The sequence below is a fragment of the Molossus molossus genome, unplaced genomic scaffold, assembly GCF_014108415.1.
Source record: "Molossus molossus isolate mMolMol1 unplaced genomic scaffold, mMolMol1.p scaffold_m16_p_8, whole genome shotgun sequence".
NCBI classification, from domain to species: Eukaryota; Metazoa; Chordata; class Mammalia; order Chiroptera; family Molossidae; genus Molossus; species Molossus molossus.
Genome location: NW_023425402.1, coordinates 24,183,444 through 24,194,414, shown reverse-complemented (window position 1 = coordinate 24,194,414; position 10,971 = coordinate 24,183,444). Strand labels below are relative to the sequence as shown.

At 45.0% G+C, this 10,971-nt stretch overlaps 1 protein-coding gene across 1 annotated transcript in view; it reads right to left on the bottom strand.

The window, feature by feature from the left end:
- Positions 1-4,569: 4,569 nt before the first annotated feature.
- The window catches only part of LRRC1 (leucine rich repeat containing 1), a 127,518-nt gene continuing 121,116 nt past the window's right edge, over positions 4,570-10,971 (bottom strand). Inside the window, exons 12-14 of the mRNA XM_036248945.1 lie at positions 9,129-9,301; positions 7,578-7,714; positions 4,570-5,785 (exon numbers count right to left, since the gene is read on the bottom strand). Of these exons, the coding sequence (XP_036104838.1) occupies positions 5,627-5,785; positions 7,578-7,714; positions 9,129-9,301 (469 nt within the window). The 3' untranslated portion in view covers positions 4,570-5,626. The remainder of the gene's footprint in view (positions 5,786-7,577; positions 7,715-9,128; positions 9,302-10,971) is intronic.

Sequence of the window (10,971 nt, the reverse complement as noted above, 5' to 3'; positions counted from 1 at the left end):
CCTTCTCTTCCTGCAACCAGGGCCAGTCTCAAATAAAATTAAACACTGCTTAGTCACACACGTTCTCTATACTTTCGGTTTTCTGTTGCTTTGATTCGACGATGGTCCCCTAAATGGGAGCAAGCGTTATTGGTCACACCTTCCACAGCAACGCTTTTGAAAGGGAGGCTCTTAAATAATACATCACGAGTCAGCTTTCTCCTTTCCCCCAAACTGCACTGAGGTCAGGTTGCAGCACTATTGATTTCCAAGTGTTCATTATCTGTCTTCTCTTCGAGGGCAGGCTATTAAAGGTGGTAAGGATAAAAATCATTCCTAACGAATTAGCTCATTCTAGAGCTAACTGCCAATTTCTAGAGCAAGTTAAAGCTCTCTCAGAGAGCCGGTTACCAAACTGTCATTTTAGTCAGTGTTAAAAAGCATCCTCTTTCTGGTCACCCACAAAGCATATACTTTATCTCCCAAGTTTCGAGATTTGCACCATTTGAGATGGTAGAACAAAGGTCCCAGGAACCTTTTCACAGCATTTACCATCGGGCAAGGTATGGGGCGGGCAGGGGGCGGGGTTGGTGGGAGGGTTGGGCTGGGCAAAGGCATAGTCTTTGCTATCACAACAGGACACAAATGAAGGCCTCAGGCTGCAACTTTGTCATTCACTGTTTGAGCTTGGGAAAGTTATTAAAACTAATCAAATCTTAATTCTCTCCTTTGTAAAGATCAAATGCCAGCACCTACCTCATGTGGTTGGTCTGGAAAACTGCCACTGCGTTCAGTTAGCTTGGGGTGTGGCACATAGTAGATGCTCAGTTAAATAGCAGCCACTATAACTACTACATTTGTTACTAAACCAAGGGGCAGCTCATTACAGTTGACCCTTGAACAATGCAAATTTGGACTGCATGGTTCCACTTTATAAGCACATTTTTTTTTTTTTTTCAACGAAGAGTCAGCTCTTCCCCTTTGTATCCCTGGGTTTCTTGTCTGTGGTTTCCCATCTGCAGATTCTACTGATTGGGACCAAAACAGTGTTTTCACATTCCCAACCACAGATTCCCAACTGCGGATCCAAAATACTGTTTTCAATCCTCGTTGGTTGAATCTGCAGATGTGAAGGGAGGACTGTAGTCAAAAGGAGGTGAATTTACAACTGCATGCAGGTCGGGGTCCCTACCCCCCACACTGTTCAAGGGTCAACTGTACTTGTTTAGAAATTCAATGCTGATGCCTCAGAAGGACCTTGGAGGATCAAGCCATTCAGACCCCTGCCCCATCAGAACAAGAGCTTTGGGTGACACTCAGGACTGCCCACTCTCACAGTGTCAAATATCACCATCCTTCTGGCCAGCTGTGAGATGCAAAACTCTTCTCTTCTCCTACCCTCATGCCATCTGCCAAACAAAAGCAACCAGATCCTGTTCTTCTGGTTGGTTTCCCTTTCCCGACAGCTGTCAGCTTTTAAAAAAGAAAACAGAACAGCAAGATGGGCGTGTCCTCAACGCTCCCCAAATCTGGCCGCTGCATGTATTTATTTTACCCAGTAGGTGTGACTCCGTGGGTGACCCATTTCTTAGGCAGTACTTGCCTCTCCTGATACACAAAAGCCTCAGAGGTCTCCCTGTGAGACAGAGAGGAGACCAGAGACCGAACACAGCAACAGGTGATCAAAAGTGAACTAGAGATAAGATAGTACATGAGCACAATAGACCAAATCCTCCAACACTGGCAAAGAGGGGGACGTCGTGTGGAAACTTTTCTCAATGAAGAGTTCAAGACTTTCTTGGTAGAAACTGGCTTTACCTTGAGGACCGCTAGCTAGCAAGTCCACTTACAGTGAGGGGATGACCGTGACACCATCACAATCCTTACCATTAAGTGAGCCGGCCTCACACAATAACATGTCCCCACCTGTTACACAACTCAGGGTCTGTATGTGGTAGCCCCGGTGAATTTTCAGATATCTGCCAGAGATTAGCTGGTGTCCTCTTCCTCCTTATGGACACTACCCAGTGGTCAAAGACTGCCGGCTCTGAGGTGGGAACTGCAGAGCCCCTGGTACCAGGACTACAGTAGCATCCAGACCTGTAACAATAGCAGCACCCTTCCTGAGAGCTGGTTTAGTGTATCCCAGTGAATCCCCACTGTGAGCCTGGAAGAGGTCAGACCGCCCCATTGTAGAGGTGAAGGACCTGGGGCCAGGGCAGTTAAGTAGCTTACCCAGAACCACCGGCAGGCCTGGGATTTAAACCTCTGCCCCAGTGATCCAAGAGCTGTGCCATGCTGACTCAACACTTTTAACCCCAAAGTGCTACTTTAAAGGGCGTACTTGCTCTCTGCTTCTCCCGAGTTTTCTTAATTAATCCATTGTGCAGTCTTGGGAACACATTTAAAAACTTAATTGGGTTCCTTTACAATGGCTTAGTATCGGTCTTATGTTGGTCATTGTTCAAGCTGGATGACAGGTGTGATGGAGTCCATTATATAATTCTGCTTTTGCAGTTTATTATCCATAATAAAACGTTTTGTATTTTGCTATTTTTTTTTTTTTTTACTGGCTCTTTGGAAAGTTGGGCGAGGCCCGTCAACACGACTTGCTGAAGGGAGATTTCCACTCTCGATGGACGTCAGGGGGCTGGACATCCCTCCTCGCCTCCCAGGAGTTAGCCCGCACGTGTGCGGCCCTGCCACACATCAGCCAGCACCCTGGCAGGAGGGCGGTCGTTTTTACAAGGTTAGAACTCCTGCTCAGGGTCACTTTCTGACGGTGAGGACTTTTCCCCAGCCTCCACCCCATCCCTGGGCGCCCCTCCCAGGTGCGGTCGGTTTCACAGCAGAGGGCGGGGCTGCGCGGCTGGTGTGGACGAGTCCACGCTGCCTCACCCGGACGTCTCACCAGGAAGCTTTCAGCAGCACAGGTGGGGTTGGTCCGGATCATTCCCCAAACTTTCCAGAAAAAAAGCAAAACATCCTGGCAAATACTAGTTCTAGTTTTCTTACCTGTCTGTCTTTTTACCATCAATGATGTTATTTTACTCCCTTTATATGTTGACAATTTTACCCACATACGTGTCATTTCCTTGCTAACATAAGGAAATAAGGGGCTATGAGCAAAGTGGGTGAACAGGTCGTACTAACCTTTCCTGCTTTTACCTGTCACTCCCACCGACACAGGCAGCAGTCACAGTCCCCCCTTCCTGGAGGGAGGGCCAGGCGGGGGTGGGGGCTGGCAGTGCTGGGTCACGGAGTCCCCTAGGAAGGGTCTGGGACTTCCAGCACTGGCCTCGAAGGGAAATGTGTCCTTTCACGTAATGAAGTTTTCCTTACAGTGACAGAGAGGGCTCCTTGGAAAAGGCTGGCATGACCTCCAACTGGGTCTGGTAGGTTGGTGCTGCTTCCATGATGAAGCTGAAAGTCTGGTCCCAACACCCTGAAGGTAAAGAGCATTGCAGTGTCACCCACAATAAACAATTAAAAGTAACTTTTGCCTCTCAAGGAAGGGGAAAGAAACAATCTCAAAAACTGAAAATAAGAAACAAAACAAACAAAAAAAACAGGCGAATGAGAAGTATAGGAGATAGGCCAAAGGAAACAATCAGGTAGGTACATAAAACTTCCTAGAAAAATTTAAACACACACTCTTCTGTCCATCTCTAATCCACTAAAACCATCATAAAGTGAGTAGTCAGGTGTGGGCTTTATATGAAAAGAAACAACAACAACAAAAAACCACTATGAAAGTTCTATTTGTTCTTCAGGGTCAAGAGAGCTCTATTTAAAAAAACCAACGTGCTTATCTCTCAGCCCAGGAGTTAGTGACATCACCTTAACAGAACAAAACAGAGTTGGCCAAAATCTTAACATGGAGAAAAGAAGATGGGTACCCAGGTTAGGGAACACGGTACAAAACTGACAAGTCAGAAACCACTTATACGCCATGTGCCTTCAACTCAGTGGTTCTAAAATATACACATATATACAAACAACTTAAAAAGAAAAGTGAATTCAGTAAGTAGATGCACAGTAGTGAAAGAAGGTATCGTGTCTGGTTGATTGAAAACAGGTCTCTAAGGAGTCCACTTGGCCAGAGGCCACAGCCAAGCTATGAGCCTGCTGAAGGCGAGTCTGGGCTCTGTCCTGCGTGCAGAAGGACCAGTGACTGCAAGTCTCCAGGCAGTGAACACAAACGAACAGTAGGTTCAATATTTAGTGGAAGGGAGTGCACTGTCAAAAATTTCGGCCACCTGCTCTTACGTGACTATGCAAGGTGATAATTAATTTTAAAAGCTGTATGGCTAATGTCCAGGGTGACTTTATTTCATGGAGAGAAGGAAAAAAACACACACACAACACAATTTTCCTAGATACCACATGATGACTGGCGCTTTTCATTTCTCTTTTATCATATCATGCCAAAAAAAAAAAAAAATCAATGGAAACACACCAAAATATACCCCACACTCCTTAAACTGGCATAATTAAAATTAAAACTTGAAGCAATATTGTTACACTTTGATTCACACTCTATTTACAATTAAATTGCACTTATAAAGATAGCAACATTTCTATTATGGTGTAGGTTATTTTGCTTTATTGTGGTTTTATATCTCAATATAAAACTTTTAAAGCTTTCTTCAGTAAAATCATACTTTCTTTTGCAGTATACAATTTATTTACCCATGAATTTCAAAACCAACTTTCTCTTTTTGAGCTTTTCTGTTCCGCTTTACTTTCCAAATGGCACAGACCTTCTGAGTAGGAACCCTTAGACACTGCACTCATTTATGAGACACTCATTTATAAAAAGTTAAAGTACAAGAAATCAAATATTAGCAGCCTAATCCTTTGGTTTATCTTTTTAAAAAGCATCCAATATAATTTACAAATCAGTGGTAACTCTTCTTTTTGGTTAAAAACAAATTCACCAGGTAGGTCACTAATTAAAATCCAACACTGCTTTAAAAAGTACCGCGTTCCGCGTCTGGTCTCCCTGCTCAGGACGCCGTGGTGCACGATGGTTCGACAGGACAGGGCACAGTAAGGCACAGTGGATGGTACAAATGAAAACAAATACTTTAGGACTGTTTTTTTTCCTGCACAAATACTAAAATATGTACCGTTTTCAAGATAAAATAACAAAAAAGAAATACATATTTTTTGTTACGAAATATCTATACAAAATTTTTAAATTTACACCATCTGAGCTGCCAAAAGATTTAAAAAAGTATCGATTTTCCCCATACATAAAACTATCTCTCATCAGTAGGTCCAGGAGAACTTGGGTTCAAAATGTTCCAGCACTTTGTGGAGGGACAAGGATAAAATTCCCCTTCTTGTGCTCCCTTGCCCCAACATAAGACAAAAACAAAGGTCAGATGTTACAGTAGTGTATTCTACTTAGTACAAACAACTGAGGTTTAGGAAAAGGAACGGAGTCACGCTGGGAGAGCACTAGTGGACGGGCTGAGTAAGGCACTTCCTTGGAGAGCAGCGTCCAGACGGCGCCGCGGGGAGCCCATGCACAGTGCCCGGGGTTCTGGTGTAGACTGAGGTCCCCAGGAGGCTCCTCGGCAAGACAGGAACATCTCCACAGCAGGGGAAGACACGGGAGGTAAAAGCTGGAGGTGGAATTCTACACGGAAGTGGTCACTCGGTCAACGGCATGATTGACCTGGTTTTTGTTGGAATCCAATCCTTTAGCAGCATTCACGTCGTTCCGTAAGTTCTCCACTGTCTTTTTCATGTTCCTTAGCTCCCCTGGGTGTGGGGTGGCCCGCCTCAGAAGTGTTCTCTGAAAACAGACAGTGAGTGAGCGTTTCGGTATTATTCCATTTCTCTTTCAAACACGCAGCTTCCGGGTAGTGCCATCCCAATACAAACCCTACCTTCTCCCACAGTGGGAGCCAGAGGGGGTGGCAAGCTTTCTGGCAGTTACAACTGCTTCCTAGGAGTTAATGGAAGATGAAAGTGTTGCATAGAATTCATCTAGTCAAGATAGAGGATTACTTTCAGAATAAAAGGGTAGTTTTTAAAATAGGGCATTACTGCAACAAGAATGTTCCACGAGCTGGGAGAAAAAAAGTAAGAGATCTACCAGATGTAATTGTGGGGTGTGAAGGGAAAAAAGATGAAGCGGTAAAAAGTTCTAAATGAAAATCACTGTAATGTTCCGTTACCGAGTAGCTCTGGCCTCCTTCACGCCCTGAGGGAGGCAGAGGAAAGGACCTCTTCTCTCTCTTTTTTTTAAATCCTCACCAGAGGACATTTTTCCATTCTTTGTTTAGATAGAGCGGGAGGGAGAGAGAGGAAGAGAGAGAGAGAGAAACATCGACGTGAAAGGGACACACTGAGTGGCTGCCACCTGCACGACCCAACCAGGGCCAGGGACAAACTGCAACCGAGGTACGCGCCCTTAACGGGAATCGAACCCGGGTCTCTCTGGACTGCAGGCCGATGCTCTAACCGCTGAGCCAAACCGGCTAGGGCAGGACCTCTTCTCTTACTTGGCTGCTGTGTGTGCCATTTATATAACCTGCTGAAGAAGATTCACCTCCTAATGAAGACCAAAGAGCTAGAGTGAAGTAACAGGGTAGGGGCAATATTTTAAAAATTACATTATTTCATGTGACGTGTTCTTTAGCTCATAAAAGAGCATTTACTTCTTTTAGACAGTCTGTACGGGAGTTCCAGGAGGAGCTAACGTAAGCTAATAAAAGCAGAGCACCACAGAGGCAATGGAGTAACTGGCAAGAAAAATCACCCTCTCAGAAGTCATGAGATAAGCATTACAGTCATTTATATTGAGATTATCCCGTCAGGCCTGATTCCTATTTTGCACTCTATTAGTGTAAGTGGATAAAATCATGTCTGGTGACAGCTGGAATAACAGATAATAATTGAACAACCACCCTTTGTTTTGAGGGCTGCAAGTACTCCCTCGAAGCTCTGCTTACGAAAACCTCAATTCGCAAAGAGTTTAAGAAGCCAGAGTCGACTTGCAGGAAGAGCTTGCGACTGTCGCTGATTCCAGAAGGTGGGCTGGCTGGGAGGCACTTTCAAATCTATTCCTGATTTCTGATTGAAAACTCGTTAAGTAATCCAACTAAGATCACAAGCACTCTGCACAACGGTGAAGAGCAGGATGGGAACATGAAGAAGAGAAAGAAGGCCAGTGCCAGAAGGCAAGCTGCATCCATCACACAGTGTGGATGGGAGTCAACATGATGCTGCTACACATGGGGGTGGAAGGCGGGGAGAGACAGTTCACTGGGAACAACAAAAAAGAAAATTCAACTTCAGGAGAACAGTGAGGGTAGGAGGGGAAACTATCACAAATAAAGAAAAAGAAGCACCATAAACTATTCAAACAAAAAACACAGACGTTCCAATTGCCTTAAACACATCTGGTGAATCCATCCCTAGAAGTACCTAGTTTTGTCTTCTAAAAATTCTAAAATGCTAAAGGCAAAACAGAAAAGAGACCAACTGAAAATACAAGAAACCCTTATCAGGTGCCATTCTTAATCTCAGAAGGCTTTTATATTTGGAACTTCCACGGAGACCAAGAATCTCTATTTCCATACCGTTTCATTGTCGTCTTCATCTCTTTCATCTTCCAAAAACCGGATTGCACTGACTCTGTTTACTGCACGCTCATTCCAGGCCTCGTCGGAGACGTCGCTCACCAAGCTCTCCAGCGCACCGCAGCGAGGCAGGTTCTCTGTCATGACAAAGACCACATCAGCAGGGACCTTGGGTTCCTGTGACTGGCAACCGCTATATAGTAATGTGAAATATTAAAAACAAAAAGAAAACGACCTGGGGCAGAGTTGCTGCTTCTTTTCAATGGCGCATAATTCTATTTGAGATCATATAAAATATCTGCTAAATTAATGTTTACTATTTCACTACAGCATGTCCTAATAACTTGTAGAGTAATTTTTCTTGATTCTTTTCTATATGCTAACTTTCTCATGAGAGTGCTATGGCTACACATGTTGGATACTAGTGCACAAGGGGTCTGCATCTGCCGGGCACCAGTACTTGATGGGGCCGCACGTGTGGGGCACCAGTACGTGGTGGGGCCGCACGTGTCAGGCGCCAGTACGTGGTGGGGCCGCACGTGTTGGGCGCCAGTACTTGATGGGGCCGCACGTGTGGGCGCCAGTACTTGATGGGGCCGCACGTGTGGGGCGGCAGTACGTGGTGGGGCCGCACGTGTCGGGCGCCAGTACTGCACTGGATGAATACTAGTGCTCGCCTCAGTAACACATTCTACCACATTTTTCTCTTGGGATCTTAAACACTCATCTAACAAGGGTGGGAATGGCAAGGTGGCTTTGGTGACCTTCCACTTATGGGACTCCCATTCTCCAGAGCACTCTAGTTCTCTTCCATCAAAATCAGCTCCTAGCAAAGGATATATAATGGCAATTTGATGTTTGTGTGAATATTTTTTAATTTTTATCCTCACCCGAGGACATTTTTTTTTTTTTGCATGTATCTTCAAATAGAGCGGGAGGGAGAGATGGAGGAAGAGAGAGAGAGACACATCGACCGGCTGCCACCCACACGACCCCAACCAGGGCCAGGGACAAACTGCAACCGAGGTACGTGCCCTTAGCGGGAACCGAACCCAGGACTCTCTAGTCTGTGGGCGGACGCTCTAACCACTGAGCAAAATCAGCCAGGGCTGTGTGAATATTTTTTTTAAATCACACATAATTTACGAAACAAACGTACAATGACTCAAAACAACTCACTGGCTCAGAAAGTTTGCCACTGGTGTTCAATACGAATCCTCCAAACCACCAGTTTGGATTTTAAGTGATTGTTACCTTGTTCGGGAGTGTTTGTATTTCCATCCTTAGCTATCATTCAAAACCTACAGGCTGTTTAAGGAACTTTAGCCACGATAAATAGGTGTGAGTGGTACTTTTTCTGCAAAGCTGCAGGGGAACTTTCCCTGAGGAGATGCACAGTGGCTTCACCTGCCCCACTGTGACCTCACCTGGACAGGCTCTAGGAGCAGAATTGGGCAAAATGTGGTCACATGTGAGAGTTAAGTGGTCTGATGGCAAGATGGTAACTCCTGCTAATTCTTGTGGCCAAATGAAGATGGTCCTTGAACTTACCTTGGCAAGTCGGTTCAGAAGGCAGCTGAGGAAGTAGGACACAGGTTAAAATCTTCTCTCCTGTGGTGAGGTCTGTGTCCGTTTGGAACGTGAGCAGAGGCTGGGACTGGTTGTCAGATAACCACAAAGCCTTCAACTTCAAGGCTGTCAGAGACAAGGGCAGATGCGACAACCTAATTTAAAACAAGAGAAGAAATCAGATCTCAAAAGTTGTAATCAAATCCATTTCTGTCAATAAAAAACAGAAAAAAATGAAAAGCAACCTCCAGGGATTGGGTTAAACCGTTTTAAAAAAATTTTTTTTCTTTATTGATTTGAGAGAGGAAGGGAGAGGGAGAGATAGAAACATCGATGACAGAGAACACTGATTGGCTGCCCCCTGTATGCTCCCCACTGGGGATTTGGCCCACAACCTGGGCATGTGCCCTGACCGGGAATCGAACCTGCAACCACTTGGTGCATGCCTTGATGCTCAACCACACTGGCCGGGCGAGTTAAACCTTTAAAAAGATGTTCTGTTTAGAGTAAGATACTTGGTTTATGCTGTGCAGGCAGACTCATTAGGTATCTGTGCTTCCCTCTGTGCTATCACCGGGCTCATCAGCACCCCCAGGCCACGGGGCAAACAATGAGGGAATTATGGAACACACCCTCTGTCCTGCACCGGGAGGTTTCAATTGAAAGAGAAAAACAGTCAGTGTACTTGTGGAAGCAGAGTTCCTATGCAGCCCATGGCAACACCTCCACTGGGCGGGCTGGCGTGAGCCTGTGGGATTACCTGTTTCCATGAGCAAATCAGGATGAGAAGGAGGAGATGCGTGGGATGCTGAAGAATTTAAGCTGCAGTTAAAATAAAGGTTAAAAGAATTTTTTTCATGGACTCCATTTGCTTTCTCTAGGGAGATTATTTTAGGTATTCATCCTAAACTTTTATCTTTCCGTTTCAAGAAGCTCCCACTTCTCAGACTCCTACGTGATAATTAATATCCATATCAGATTGTTTCAGTTTCAAAAGAGACAGTATATTTGTAAAGCACTTTAAAAAGTGTAATGTGACACCTAAAGATTAGGTTCATGTTTATGTCTGCACAAGTATTTCACAGCTTGGCTGTAACCAGTCAGATCTACTCAGTCAAGGTCACTACCAGAAACCCTGTACTTGGTAATCGCCAAAGATGACCTTAGCACAATGGTTCTCCGCCAGGTGTGACTTTGCCCTAGGGAGCCATGTCTTAGACATTTTGGTGGGGGTGCTATGGCTGCTAGTGAGTAGAGGCTGGGGATGTTGCTAAGCATCCTACAAAGCATAGGAGAGCCCTCATTACAAAGAATTTCCGGCCCCTGCCCAACCAGTGTGGCCCAGGGGATTGAGCGCTGTCCCATGGACTGAGAGGTCCCTGGTTGGATTCCCGGTCAGGGCACATGCCTGGGTTGCAGGCTCCATCCCCAGCAGAAGGTGTGCAGGAGGCAGCCGAATGATGTTTCTCTCTGACATCAATGTTTCATTCTCTTCCTCTCTAAAAAATCAATTAAAAAAGTATTTAAAGAATTATCTGGCCCCAAATGCTAATCGCACTGAGGGTGAAAACACTGCTTAGTAAGAACAATGCTTTATACCAGTTATTAATTCACTTTGAAAACCACCAGACCCATGTTGATACCAGAAAGTCAAGGTTTAAAGAACCTAAGGATAGATTTGACCAAGTATTTTCACTGTAAGGATGACTCCACGTATTAAAGTATGGATCAGTCTTAGAAGTGACTTCGTAAGCTAATCACATTCTGTTAACTACTAAATGAGGCAACTTTTCTTAAAAGAAATCTCTGGCCCATTAATCCCATA